Genomic DNA, 15,000 nt, shown 5'->3' with positions numbered 1-15,000 from the left:
GCAGTTCCAAACCAAACTAGCATTTCAACATTGACACGTCTTCATCAGAGTCAAAGTGACCTTTTAATATAATTTTCAAAAAAAATGGCCAATATGCATTGGATGTGTTCATTACAGTCTTTGCGAGTATGCCTGTGTGGTTATGAATGTCAGCATGTTTGCAATGGTGACTAAGAGGAGTGTATGTGTGTGGATGTGTGTGTGTAGCCTATGTGCGTTTGTGTTTCAATAAGAATATGCACTTGAGTGTAGTGTGTGTGTGTGTGTGTGTGTGTGTGTGTGTGTGTGTGTGTGTGTGTGTGTGTGTGTACGCATGTCTCCAGCTCACTGCTGCAGATGGAGTGAGTGAGTGAGTGAGTGCCTACCTGGAGCAGGTCAAACTGCACCCTGCCCTCCATGTTGACGGTCTTGTTCTCCCTGCGGCCCATCTGCTTGCTCTGGAAGGTGGAGTCCTTCAGCACCGAGCGGATGCCCCTCATGCGACCCAGGTAGGGGAACGCGTTCACCTACACATGACATCAGATCACACTCAGCTGACACGCTAATCCAAAGCAACTCACAATTGTTATTTTTCATTATTGGTTCCAGTCGCTGGAGCAATGTGGGGTTAAGGTGGCTTGCTCAAGGGCCCTTCAGCCATGGATGGAGGTGTAGGGAGAGGTCAGTTGGGATTCAAACCCACAACCCGCAGATTGAAAGACCAACTCCCTAACCATTAGGCCACGGCTGCCCACAGCTACACACACAGACAAACGCACTACTTTAAGAAGGTTAAAGAAGTACAATCCTTGTCCAAATGCTTTGGAAAGCACCTTCCATTATTTTTATTGCTAGTGTGACGGAGGTCTTCCTGCACCTGTTTGTCCCCCTCGGGGCTGCGAACCTGCAACCTCGTCAACTACATCGGTTCGGAAATGGAAGGCACAGTACGATACCTCTGCACTAAAGGACCAGTACCCCAGCCCAACGGCATTGACACTGTATGAGGCTTTCGGGAGGGAGGTTTTACTAACGTTCCAAGCCAAATCTGCTAGTTAGCCTGCATTCCACTAGCTAGCTAACTGATGGAGCATATGTTTTCAATGGCACAGTCTTCAGCCACAAGCTCAAAATTTGACAATAGGCATTTACCAACAACACGCATAAAAAAAAAATGTGCCCCTCATTTACATCAAATATCAGATAGACCCCACAGTCAGAGATACTAATAAAGCATGCACATTGACGTATGGGCCGCAGCAGTGATGAGTAGTGGTGAGTAGCAGCATGCGTCAATGACCATTCACCTTTAGGGTAGCAGCTCTGTTCAGCAGGTACGGCAAGTCGAAATTCTGGATGTTGTAACCCGTGATGATGTCAGGGTCCACAGCCCGCACAAATTCTGCCCATCGCTGGAAACAAAAGACAGAAAAGAAAAAGATCTGGTATCAACACACTCACCAGAGTGAGTGTATGATTGGCGGCGTGTGCACGCGTGCACTGTTGGCGTCCCTTTAACAGATGATGCACCGAATTTGGCATCAGAAAACGTGTTTGCATGTGGTTTGCATGGTTCTCCTCAGCTAAACCAAAGCGAATGTATGAGTTGTTGAGTGCCTTAGATGTACACTAAATGTGTGCATTTATATGTGTGCATGTCTGTATGTGCGCGCGCGTGTGTGTGTGTGTGTGTGTGTGTGTGTGTGTGTGTGTGTGTGTGTGTGTGTGTGTGTGTGTGTGTGGTATATGAACCTGTCTAAATTATGAGTTCTTCTTATGTTTTATTGATTCTTAAGTGATTGTAAGGCTCCTTGTTTTTGTAATTGTAAAGCATATTGAAATGCACACGTATGAAATGCGCTATACAAAATTAAGTTACATTACATTATGTGTTTTTAAGCATGTGTGAATGCTGACCACTCTACCCAGCTGAACCAGTGCGTGTGCTCAGTGTGCTCAGTGTGCTCAGTGTGCTCAGTGTGCTCAGTGTGCTCAGTGTGCTCAGTGTGCTCAGTGTGCCTACATCTGCCTGTGGCAGGTTGTTCTCCTGGGTGAAGCAGAGGATCTGGGCGCTCACGATATATGAACCAGCCTGACTGTAGCATGTGAGTGACTGAAGCGCGCAAGTTCCACCTGTAGCAAGTTCCACCTGTAGCAAGTTCTGTGAAGCAGAGGATCTGGGAGCCCACGATGTAAGTGTTGGCTGCTCTCTAAGTAAGATTGTGTGTGTGTGTGTGTGTGTGTGTGTGTGTGTGTGTCTCCACTCCCACCTGCAGCATCATCTTCTCCTGTTGGAAGCAGAGGATCTGGGAGCCCACGATGCTGGCGCAGGTCTGCAGGGTGAAGACGGTGCGTACGAAGGGCTCCTTCTCCCCCTGCCGCTGCACCATGGAGGCGATCTGGATCACAGGGTCCACCTCCGCCTCAGGGAAGATGCCTGGACAACACCACGTCACGTGAATCTCATTTAGAGTGCCATTCGTAAACTGCCACTCAGAGTCCCCCGAGCTCTAACTTTGAAAGTGTTCATAAATTCTCCGCTCTGGTTTGTTTATCAAGTGTGGAATGCTTGTGTTTTTTCCTCTAAACATTATGAGATATTATCTTCTCAGAGAGTCAGACTGAATAATACAACCTCAGCCATTAGGCAAGACATCTAGACGGCCCTAGCTGTAACAAAAGCAATTCACCATCATAGACAGTCCCAAGACAGACTCCTAATAAATAGCCATTCATTTTTCACATTCTACATATCAAAAAAGTTGCAAGGTAAATGCAACACCTTGTGTCTGATGGCCTTCCAATGGTACAGGCCACACCGGGTTGATCTAGCTGTATAGACAACACAACATACATTTTATATTTACTACAGTCGTTTATGGTACTGTAATAATATGGACTTGGACGTCATATTGCTACCACGACACTCAGCATTCAATATTATGGGACATCACACAATTCAGTGTGTGCATTAATCTGTTAATAGAGTAGGACCAAGATTAAATCAGTGGGTTAGTAGTGGACGCACCTTTCCTTCCGGCACACTCGATATCAAAGCTGAGGATTCGTAGTGGAGCGATGCGCTGATAGTCTCCTTCAGCTGGGTGACTGATCATATCCGTCCATGCTACATCTACCTCATACTGACACAGAGAGAACTGGGGAGAGAGAGAGAGAGAGAGAGAGAGAGAGAGAGAGAGAGAGAGAGAGAGAGAGAGAGAGAGAGAGAGAGAGAGAGAGAGAGAGAGAGAGAGAGAGAGAGAGAGAGAGAGAGAGAGAGAGAGAGAGAGAGAGAGAGAGAGATAAGGAAAGAGTAACAACCCCGCACCACACTGTGTTTCATGTATGCTGCATGACCAAATGCTGATCTGTGGGTAAGAATATTCCCTACCATCCCTGGGGATCTGGAGTCCATCTGGCCAGGGTCCTTCTCCTGCCTGGCGCGGTACTTCCCTTTTGGAAGCTCAATCCAGCAGCAGCCCACTACGTCACAGTCCACCATGAACCTGAGGGGGTAGACCAGGAAGGAAAATAAATCACTAGTACCAACACAGCCATAAACACACACTGCACGTACCACCAACCACGGTACACATACAGAGTGGCTCCCTGTATAAATAAAACAAATCATACTTAATTAGCAAAAAAACCACATGCAAAAACACCAAATGCGGTACACATATCTGCAGTTAACAATAAAATAAATAATAATTGCAAAAACAGACACACACGCACAACCTCACTGTGCATATACGTACACAACGGTGCCCACAATGGACCATAACAGACGGTAGCATGCAGGGCCGAAGACCCCTTTAGCCAGGCCAGGGACAAAACCATCCCAAAGGCCACCCCGCTCAATACATACAAGTTAAAGGGTCAAATGCATCCGTGTAGCATGCTACATGCTACAGTGATCCATTGACTTTCACTAGCTTAGCTACATACTCCCTCTTTTAACTTGTCTTAAAACAAGACAACGCTTAACATGAAAAATAAGACACTTTACCACCTTTATAAACCCCAGCCAACGATTTTAACTCTATTAAGCCCCAAAATAGTGGCATACCCCTTTAATGAGGAACCAGTTCTGGGGCCCTGGACAACTGACCCCTGTATACCCCCGTCAGGTGCCCTATGTATACCATGTATGCCAACCCACCTGATTTCAAAGTCGATGTTTGCCTCGTAGGGCGAGTAGGACTGTGTGGGGAAGCTGGCGAACTTGAAGCCCTGCTCCAGCAGACGCTTGGCCGGGGCAATCAGACGAGGCATCGCCATGGTGATACGCAGGAAGTCATGAGGACGGTTACCATGGTAGCCATACATACCTTGGCGGAAAACAGAGGAACGTCATAAGCATTGCTGCATATAACAACACAATATAAATGTTGAGTTGTTCTTGTTCATGCGATTCTTGAGTATTACCCCCGGGTGAAACATTTACATTTCATTATGGCACATACAACCCCCCCCCCAAAAAAAAAACCACCCAAAGTCAAACAACAAAAAACCCTGAGTCACATGCATACACAACAAAGGGTCATCATAAAAGTTGCCAAGCAGACGCTCACTCTCTTTGCGTGTGATGTCGACGGCGAGCACGGTGACGGAGATGTTGTCCTTGTTGGAGCGCATGTCCTTCAGCACCACAGAGTTCAGCTCCCTTTGGAACTCAGCCAGGTGGTCACGAGTAAAACCTGCACACACAAAAATCACACAGATGTTCTCCGTTACAATGAATAATCTTTTTTTTTAAATCTACACAACAGTCACACGGTGGCGAACGGGAGTAGAGTTGCCGGAACTCAGAGCTCCAGTTTGGTACCCCAGAAGGTCCGGGTTTGAGTCTGAATGTCCGTGTTCAAGTTCCTGGGTGGGGGGCAATAACTCCCCTTTGCTACACACATTATAAAACTTTGCAGATAATATCTTCACACAATGACATTACCAAGGTTTTCCAGCAAAATGCAGATAAAGTCTCAGGCTCGTGACCACTCTAAAACCCCTGCATGGAGGATTAGATGCTTTACGAAGTAAGTTACAGTAATAGTTTTCTACTAGTCAGAAGCACATCTTTTTGAGGAGTTAGGTGAGAGGCTTACTAGCATTCTACACTGAGCCCTCAGCATGTTATGTTTAAGGTGGTCACCTTGACAACACCCCAACTGGACTAGGTCCCCAACGTTTTATTTTGGAGTGCAATTTCTAAAAGTTGATTTGCAAAAAAATTGCTGAAGCTTTTTATTTTCTTTATCTTTTTTGGGTGGAGGGTGTTTTCATATCACATCTCATAGGTGACTGCACACAACATAGCCTTCCCATCATCAGTTACACGTCTCCTTTACAGCCAACTCCCCACTCAACCTCACTAATGAAATTTCTGCGGGAAACACAGTGCATTCATTAAACATGCGAGCACAAGTACTTTCATAAACAGACAGCTGAGTAAAAGATTTCCGCATGCATGAGATTTGTGTGGTGGACAGAGCATGGTAGTGTCCTCACCGTTTGGGGCAGGGACGTAGAAGTATGGGGCGAACCCGTGCACGTGGCAGCACACGCTGTGTCCAGCATCAGTCACTCCAAACATGCGGATAACAGGAACCTTCCCCGTGGACTGACCAGGCATACCTGCCACTGCCGTTCCTACACATGTCCACAGGAAAAGAGACACACACACAGATACACACAGACAGATTATGATTATTGCTGTACAGAATTCTTGATGTATAAGGTGTAGCGCGGCGGGATAATAGGAAATACACAATGTAAAGCAGTAGTATTCCAAAACACACAATCAGCATTCATTCAAAATTGTAAGCAAAATCCTGCATACAATCTATTCTACTATGCATCTGGTTATTACAATGTTTACATAATCAGTCACAAGTTCATAACCACCTTCAGGTGAGTTTCCGCACCCGAGTCAACAGACACACCTTTCAGCCGCACTGACCTCTTCACTAAACCGTTAAGAAAGCTCATTTCCGTAAACTCTAAAACCCGTTGTTTTACCCAGGTAGTAGTCCAGGTCGATCTGCTGGAAGACGAGGTCCTGGGTGTACTGGTTGAGGGGAGGAGCGGCCGGACGCGGCCATCTGGGGTTCAGCTCTGCTGAGAACAGGTCAGCTGAACACCGGAGGGGGAACACAAACACACACAGGAGAGGGGTCAGAGGTCACCAGATATCATTGACAGTTAACTTCATCAACATCTGTCCAGGGATTGGAGAAGGAAAGTGGACGAAATGCACCAAAATGAAAAGTGGATGAAATGCATCATCACCAGTTAATCGGTTCATCAAAGTTTTTAACTGAATACCACATAAAGTAGATACGTGCAAGTAAAGATCTCCGATTGTCACTTGTTTATTCACCCAAATACATCTTTTGATATAATTTAGCTAAATTATATTATTGTGCATTGTCCCCATCTGGCTGATAGCATTCCGAGTAATAGGAACAACATTGTTACCCAACATGTACTAAAACTGGACTAACCAGCTCTAGGCATTCTCACGCCAAGAAAAAAAAGACACTTAAAAAGGTCGCCATCCGCTGGAAACCCATAACACTTGCACTTTTTCACATGCGCTGCTGCACGTGAACGTGGTATTCTACCTCCACTGCCTGTGTTAGCCATTGACACGAGATACATGGAGAATTGAGTGAATCTGAAAAGCGCACCTGTGGCATTGGCACAGAAGTGTTAGAAATACTTCTTTGCGTGGGCACATAGAAGTGTTATAACCATTTTGACAACACTGTCTACCAATGGCAAATGTGTTGTTAAAACCAAACCCTGGGTATGTCTCATCACAGCAATCAACCACCAGATCACATGGTAAGTCCTACAGTAGGTCTTGTCCACCCACTTTATTCAGTACTTTATTCAATGTCTTTTTTTTAAACGAAACTCGATGCACAATACATATTCTTTCCTAGCACAGATCACGGCAAAAGTAATTGAATGAGAGCTTGAAAAAGAGCTTGAAAGAATTCATTTGGGTAAAGTGTCTGACATTTGCTGTCATGCTGTGCGTTCCAATTCAAGATTCAAGATTCAAGAATTTATTGTCATTGTCAAAAAGGCAACGAAATTGTGTTTGGGGTACAATACTTAGTAGTAGCAGGTTTCCAAGTAAAGTGCAAAACGAGGTAAAAGTGACACCAGTGCTTGACCCCCCCAGCCCCCCCATCCCACTTAAAGTGCAGCAGAGATTAAGTGCATAATACGACACCCCCCCCTCTCTCAAACATGCACGCACGCACGCACGCGCGCACGCACGCACGCACACACACACACACACACACACAGAGAGAATGTCCAAAGGATAGATGGATAACATTTAAGACAGTAATGTTCCTCAGCAGTCCTGCAAATTCAAAAGTCTAATGGCCTGGTGGTAAACGCTCTTGGCCAGTCTTTCGGTGCGGCTCTGAAGGGACCTGTACCTTCTACCTGAGGGTAGCTGTTGGAACAGATGGTAGGCAGGATGGTGGCTGTCACGCAGGATGTTATGCACTCTCCGTAGACAGCGTGTGGTGTAGATGGTACTAATCTCTGGGAGAGGCATTCCAGTGATTTTCCCTGCTGTTTTCACCACACGCTGGAGTGCCTGCTGATCTGCTTTGGAGGAGCTGGAGAACCACACTAGGAACCTTGCGTCCTCCACTTATGCTTGTGGCCTTGTACCAGTAAGTGATACGTTGTGATGACATCACTCACAACAGCATTATATTTCAATATCTCGCAAAAGCTCAATTGTACAGTCATTTTCTCATTTGCAAACTGGATGGTGAATGAAGAATAGTCCCCCAAAAAACTGTTTTGGCTAGGCTGACAGCGGGCAAACTTAATTGCCAGCAAAGCGTGAGGCCACAAGCACAAGTGGAGGACGCAAGGTCGCATATTGGACTGCACCCATTGACTTAAAGCATCCAGTGTGGTCCTAGCATAGCGCAACTCACCCATGGGGATGACGTCGTGGCCAGCCTGCCCCTCTCCAGACTCTGCCTCCATGTCCGGGTCGTCGAACTGGGCCAGCTCTTCCTCAAACAGGGACGGGCTGTCCTCCCACTCGACCCCCGGTTTCCCCCGTTTGGCCTGTGCCGAACCGCCATTGTGCGTCCCTCCATTCTGCCTCTTACGGTGATCCATTTGTGAAGAGACCTGAAACAAGATAAAACAGATGGCAGACGATAAATATAAATGATGGACAATTAAGAAATAACCCCAAAATGTCTCTCTCCAAAATGACTTGAAGAGAGACACATCTCTATGGCAGACAAAAGTACACCTTCTGCAGGTGTTACCAGCTGTCTGGCTTCTCCAACTGTTGACCCAGATGTCAAGTTGGATGAAAAAAGTGGAAGTAATTGACTTTCATGGTCCTCACATCTGGGTACCCAGCTGTTAAGGGGTCACTGGATAGATTTTCACATCCAACAGCATAGAAATATAGCATGATGAGTCGGACAATCAAATAAATTTGCAGAACCATCACGACAAGCTAGTGTACTAGAATTCTACAGTGGCTGTCCAACAGTGCTGCAGCTGCTATGCGAATGCACGTCTCCACAACACAAGCCTTGTAGAGAGGTACAGCAGTGGTTCTTAATCTTTTGTTCTTGGCGCACCCCCTTACCTGTGCCGAAGATAAGCCGCGCACCCCCAACACAGACTTCTACATGTGTATGCACCAAGGAGGTCTTACTTACTGTACCATTGGTATGCACTAAAAAATGATGAATGACTGATTAATTGCAATGATTCTCGCTTGAGACATGAATCAATAACTGAGTGACTTTAAATGGGGACCAAAACTTGTTTAATTTGGACTTAATTTGGCCTAATTGTAATGTTTGCTAGTATAATTTTGGTCACAACCTCTACACAAACAAAATTCTGTGCACCCCCTGGAATCTCTGGCGCACCCCCAGAGGGTGCCCGCACCCCAGGTTAAGAACCACTGAGGTACAGTACACACTAGCTAGAAATGATTGTGTGTGCAGACTAGCAAAAGTCGCTCGTACTCGGCAATGGCACAAGGCAACTTGTTAAACAAAAGCCGCACACTGCACCGGTAATTCGTTTAGAAGAGTAGAACACCAGGGAAATGTGTGCGCCCCCCTGACATGCCTTTCAGGCAGAGACGTGCGGTCAGGGTAGGCAGGGTAGGCAGTGCCTACCCTGGGATAAATGTCTTAAAAATAAAAACTAACACGTGTTTAAAAAAATATTCTTCAGAGTTCAGTTCACATAGGCCTACACAACAATAACATTGATTCAGCATAAATTATGAGCTGTTTAAAGTACAGTATACACAGGACAACGATCAAAAACCTAAGTAATCGCACGAAGCAAAGCGCTCAGGCTTGGGCAGGTTGCCGTGGCAACGCGCAGTCCCGGCTGGTAGCAGAGACAGGCTGAAAGCAGAGCTTTCGAATGCCAGCCAGGCAGCCCGGTAAGGCTCGCTTTTCCTCTGCCTACCCTGCCTTCAATGCTGTCAATGTAAAAGTTTGCGCATGCGTATTAAGTTGTCACATAGCTTGTCAATGGGACTAAAAGCAGAGCCTTTACTCTGTGGCGGGAGTATGTGAGCCAATCACAGCGCCCAAAATGAAAAATTGTTACAATTCAGGTAGTAGCCAATTTCTGCCCTACAGGCAGCTATGATAGCAACAACTAGCAAGGCAAGGCTTGTTCAAATCTCTAGCCGTATCGGAAAGAAAACATGGCAGTCTTTGGCTTTTTGTCTTTATTATTTTAAAAAATGCCGAGAAGTAGCAAGAAAGACGGTTCAAGTGACAGACAGCTGAGCCGTTTGCAATCGCTGCATTGTGGAAATATTCAACATCAGATGGGTAGCAGCTTCAAGTAGTTTGCACTGGGACAAAATGTCTTCATCATGTCAACCACCCCGGGCTTTTAATGGAACTAGCTTGCATGAAAAACACAGCCTACTTGTGATTCTGCTTTAAGGTAAGATTCATCTAATTATTATGCTGCGGGTAGCCTTTTAACATGAACATGCTCAAGTTTTTTCGTGGTGCCTTTTGTTGTCACCGTTTGTCAGGGTGTTGACATTGAAGATTGGTTGTGCGGTGGTGGACATGAATAGACCGTGTGTGTGTTATTATGGACGCGAGATTGTTTTTTGAGCGTACGACATGACTCCATTTCCCTAATTTATTATAATGATGACTACGCAATGCGTGAGTTTGTGTGGAGCCTGTTAGCAAGTGCAGCTGCGTTCTTTTGAAGTGCGATGTGTGCGAGTCGAGGTCAACGTGGAACAGGACGATTGACTGGGGATGGTTTCTCGGAGTGCTTCCGCACTCACAAATTGACTTTATTTGAAACACCTTGCACAACCGTAGCTGAAGTGTTTGAGAATACTATCACGTACAAGAATGAGTCTCAGAAGTGGTTTCGTTGGTTTACTCGATACTGTCTGAATGCACGGGTCATGTTTGCAAGCAACCCGCCCCCTTGCCTACTTTCCTTCTTGTCTGTGAGTGTTTGATTATCAGCACAAAACGCGGCAGTGAGGCAGGAGCTGTTACCTAGGTTGGTTTATTGCTAAATGTAAATCGTTTCCCCCTCACATGCTATGGTGTGATTCACAGTTGGTGAACTAGACATTTTATCTTCAAAAGTAGGCTACACTGTGCCACCCTCCATCCATGTGAAACGCCCTGGCATTTGCAACAGAATAAACAGAAGAGCAACAAAATCAACTGCTAAAGCCAAAACTTAAAGCTTTCCCCCCAAATGTTGTAGCTTTCTAAATTATTATTGTAAAATGTAGGCCTACAGGTCCTTAAAGGTGTACAAAGTATGGGTCCTGGAGCTAATTTGGCAATTTGGCAAAACAAATAAGTGTAGCTGGCCTTTTCAAGAAATTGAAATTATGTTTTCACTTATTGTACAGATTTAGGTCTACTGACAATGTCCAAATGTCTAAATAGTGTAGCCTATTTACTTATTTAGTTATTAGAGCTGTGGTGGTTAAGCACTGATGGCATCTTATAGCCTACTTTATATTTACAGTATTTAGAGAAACATAGGCCTACTAATTTGTTGCACATTAAAGACCATATCAGCATGTTTATGTGAATAGGCCTATTTGCCTATTCAAACCATAGGCTACCTTGTGGCATAAGGCCCCCCTCTCTCTCTCACACACACACACACACACACACACACACACACACACACACACACACACACACACACACACACACACACACACACACACACACACACGTTACATTTCAGATCTGCATGAAAAAGTTGCAGTTCAAAGTTTTTAGTCTTTTGTAAAAGTTTTTAGCTGATAGTTACTCTCCAGATTTGGTTAAAATGCAGGAAATTGCATCTAAGAAATACATTTTTTTCTGGGGGAGGACCGAACCCACCGTTAATATATATATATATATAAATAGATATATATTCTATATTTACTGCCTACCCTACCATACCCTTCACTGCACGTCACTGCTTTCAGGCATTAGTGAGAGTCGAGTTGCATGCTGCAGCTAGCCAGTCATGAATAGCATGTGGATGGTTTTCACATTAGCAAACAACGACAGTGTTTTATGTCGTAACCTGTATGTTTGGCAATCATCTTAGAAAGGCTTCTCGACGACGGTGTTCCTGTTATAATTCACTTAGCAAAATCTGTCATGGAACGAGGTGAATCGAGCTCTTTGTTACTGCCTTCATTCATGGATGTAGAGGTATGACGCCACGAATATTGGACATCACTTGCTCTGAAAACATCACTAACAAGCTATTCCCAAAGTGTTTGTGCATAACTTTCGTAATGTTGGGTGTTAATCGGCTAAACACTGTTATAAATAGCTGGAGTTAAACTAGCACGCTAACAAGACATCAACACGTTTTGCTTGACGTTCACCAACAGCAACGTCAAAGTAATGTCATACGTTCTTTATGCATTCGCAGAGATAATGGTAGTATTTGTAACGCTAACAAAATGCGAATAAGGCAAAAATGTAGTACCTTTGTCCAACTTGGTCCCTTGTTATCCCCTAACTCGCCTGTCAGAATCTCCCGCCACTTGCATTGCCTCTTTTTTGCCGCGAATGGTTTCCGTTTTGTCTATACAATTCCGGAAGTTGATTTTAACAGTGGATCGTCCATGCGGCCATGCTGAGTGGGTCGCACCAGCCATGCAAGTCATCCCACGCCACCGCCGCACAAAATATGAAGAGTGTTTGTTTGCATTGCGTGGAAGCGTATTGAATTTACTGTATTAAGTAGCAGTCTACTGCCGCAACATTAGGCCTAAGGCTATTTGCTGTAGGCCCATGGTCGATTCCTTTGGTGAGGCTACACATAGGGCCTAGAGAAGAGTAGGCCTATGTAGACTATTATGTATTTATCCCGAGGGAAATTAAGGATTAATAAATGATACTATACTAAAATTGTATAAAAGGGCATCAAACAAATTGGGGGATGACATGAGAATGTTGAATTGAACAATTGGACCTAGGGCCTACTGGACATTTCTAAAAAAAAAAAAAATGGGTAGGCCTAGGGCTTAAACCAGATGGCCAATGTACAGACGGAGTGTGGCCCCTAATACTCAAAGTCACGTTTCAATTTATGTAGGCCTACGACGAGTCAAACTTTATAAATAGACTGTTTGTGTGTGTTGCCCTTGGAGGTTTCTTTAAGGAATCTGGTATTCGACCTCTTCCGGAGTCAGCTGAAGACCGACAGACAGGCGCTCCTCCAGTGAATAGAATTCACAGACCACTGGGCCAGGCAATCGGCTCTCTCAATTTGGGAAACGCCTCCTTCATGCCATGTACGACCTCGGGGCGTACGCTTAGCGCGCACATCCAACCATACAGATTGTACAGATTGTTATTTTTGATTTACGAATACAACGATTGGGGCTGACCAGCAAGGACACCACGCCCTCAGGCTGAATGCACCTTCTGACAAACGGGAAAATACTCCAATGTGAAATGCGAGGCGTGTAGGCAGCAGTGGTCCACCTGCACACGCCCCCTGCTTTATGTCACTGGCTTGCGCTTTGTGACTTGCGTTTGTTGCGCTTGGAAAGGACGCCGCCGTAGGGTGAGTGAGAGGCTATTTGTTTTTCTATGCATGAGCAACACAGCAGCATTAGTATCTATATTGAGCCTCAAATATGTTCTCTCTTTTTGACACGTGCGTGGGGGATGTTGCAGGAGCGATAAATCTGCCAGTGAACGCGCCGCTGGTCTGGCACTTTATGTCTCCATGCTTCCTAATGGAGCTGAGCTTCATCCTAGGCATAGCAGGGCGAGGTGGAGGACGGTTTGTGTTGTCTGGGTAGAGATAGACGTTGAAATCTATCGACGGAAATTAAAAATTGCATTTTCCTTCCGTGTCTGTCAAGGATGGTTTGTGGGCTGTGCGCCTGTCGCTGTTGTGGTGGAAGCGCACGTACGCACTGGCCTTCTTGGTTTTCCTGTGCACGAGGGAACACGCAGTCCTCTACCACTGTAGAAAATGAAGCAAAATAAAGCTGCAATGAGTGCTGTCAACCTGCGCTATAACAGACAGCTGGGCTTGAAGGCTTTATCAGCATGGCGAAACAATGTCGCAGTATTTCGTTAGGTGTGTGTGTGTGTGTGTGTGTGTGTGTGTGTGTGTGTGTGTGTGTGTGTGTGTGTGTGTGTGTGTGTGTGTGTGTGTTTGTGTGTGTGTGTGGAGAGAGTATGATGCCATGAATGGGTACTCTGTCTGGACTTGACAGTGATGATGAAACTTAACTGAACACCTTTCCTTTCTTTCATGAACACACACTGTGTCGCAAAGATTTACTTAATCCCAAAAGTGCAAGTGTATCTGTAGCAAGACAAAGACAAGACACAAGTGACCTGTTTGTGATCTAATGGAGATGAGATGGGAGTCACATTGAGTTAGTTCAGGCAGCATAATATCCATCTTTATTGAGTTTTCTTCAGCAAGGGAAGACCGACGTCCGTGTGCTTTTTTAGCTGAGGCAGGCGACTGGCTGAAGGAAAGGAAACACTTGCATGTTGTTGCAACAGTAGGCAGGCAAGAAGAGTGTTGGGCTACAAAGTGTGGCCAAACTCCTCACTCAGTCTCCGAAGCGCTCTCAGAATACTAACTAAAGTGGGATCATGGACTTGTAGCGTTGGATGTGTGCCAAACATTCCACAGACACAAACATGCATGGTGTGGCGACCAAGTGTATGGATGCTTCAGCGGCTTCCACAAATGCCAGAAGTGTTGAGTTGTAGGCAAGCAAGGCTTCTGGTTGTGGCCAAACAGTTGAACCTGTTGCCCATATTGTTAACATTTACAATGAACTATGATGACCTGATTGAAACCATTCATAAATGTTCCTTCTCACGTTCATTGTGTGACATCTTAAACTGTGACAGGACAGATCTTTGAATGGATCCTCTCTCTCTTCTCTCTCTCTCTCTCTCTCTCTCTCTCTCTCTCTCTCTCTCTCTCTCTCTCTCTCTCTCTCTACGTGAACATGTATGATGAATATAATGTATGAGTATCAATCATCTCCAATACTATTCTACAATATATTTTATAGCAGTAAGACAGATCATTGTTTTGTGTCTGTTTCAGCTGCATCTTCCAGGATGCCTCTGGCTCGTAGTCTTTCGATTACCTCCCTGTCGGGGATGGATGACTGGGATGAGGAATTTGACTTAGAGGATGCTGTGCTGTTTGAAATAGCATGGGAAGTGGCCAACAAAGGTAGGTTTGTTCCTCACATACGATATCAGGGTTTCCCCCAGGTTAATGAGGTCACCTTGGCAGGCAACCAACTCTTTCTTTCACTAGTTTCCTGAAAAGATGAAGATTTTGTAGGATTTGGGGAGGGGGTGTCATATCGTATTTCTTATGTCGATGTCCAGCAGAAACCTCGTATCACCACTATTTTTCAATTATTATTATATTCATTCTTCATACATCATAAATATCAAAATAAATGAGTACTACTGGGCA

General features: G+C 45.1%; 2 protein-coding genes across 2 annotated transcripts in view; one reads left to right on the top strand and one right to left on the bottom strand.

Annotated features, from left to right (window-relative positions):
* pold1 (polymerase (DNA directed), delta 1, catalytic subunit) overlaps nt 1-12,093 on the bottom strand; it is a 26,683-nt gene extending 14,590 nt beyond the window's left edge. The window contains exons 1-11 of the mRNA XM_063184265.1: nt 12,010-12,093; nt 7,953-8,154; nt 5,998-6,111; nt 5,488-5,628; nt 4,554-4,679; nt 4,142-4,310; nt 3,371-3,485; nt 3,008-3,137; nt 2,250-2,416; nt 1,287-1,391; nt 366-506 (exon numbers count right to left, since the gene is read on the bottom strand). Of these exons, the coding sequence (XP_063040335.1) occupies nt 366-506; nt 1,287-1,391; nt 2,250-2,416; nt 3,008-3,137; nt 3,371-3,485; nt 4,142-4,310; nt 4,554-4,679; nt 5,488-5,628; nt 5,998-6,111; nt 7,953-8,142 (1,398 nt within the window). The 5' untranslated portion in view covers nt 8,143-8,154; nt 12,010-12,093. The remainder of the gene's footprint in view (nt 1-365; nt 507-1,286; nt 1,392-2,249; nt 2,417-3,007; nt 3,138-3,370; nt 3,486-4,141; nt 4,311-4,553; nt 4,680-5,487; nt 5,629-5,997; nt 6,112-7,952; nt 8,155-12,009) is intronic.
* An 873-nt stretch (nt 12,094-12,966) lies between these two features.
* gys1 (glycogen synthase 1 (muscle)) overlaps nt 12,967-15,000 on the top strand; it is a 19,661-nt gene continuing 17,627 nt past the window's right edge. Inside the window, exons 1-2 of the mRNA XM_063184241.1 lie at nt 12,967-13,095; nt 14,617-14,748. Of these exons, the coding sequence (XP_063040311.1) occupies nt 14,631-14,748 (118 nt within the window). The 5' untranslated portion in view covers nt 12,967-13,095; nt 14,617-14,630. The remainder of the gene's footprint in view (nt 13,096-14,616; nt 14,749-15,000) is intronic.

The sequence above is a fragment of the Engraulis encrasicolus genome, chromosome 2 (genome assembly GCF_034702125.1).
Source record: "Engraulis encrasicolus isolate BLACKSEA-1 chromosome 2, IST_EnEncr_1.0, whole genome shotgun sequence".
NCBI lineage: Eukaryota > Metazoa > Chordata > Actinopteri > Clupeiformes > Engraulidae > Engraulis > Engraulis encrasicolus.
This window is presented reverse-complemented; position numbering and strand designations above follow the sequence as displayed.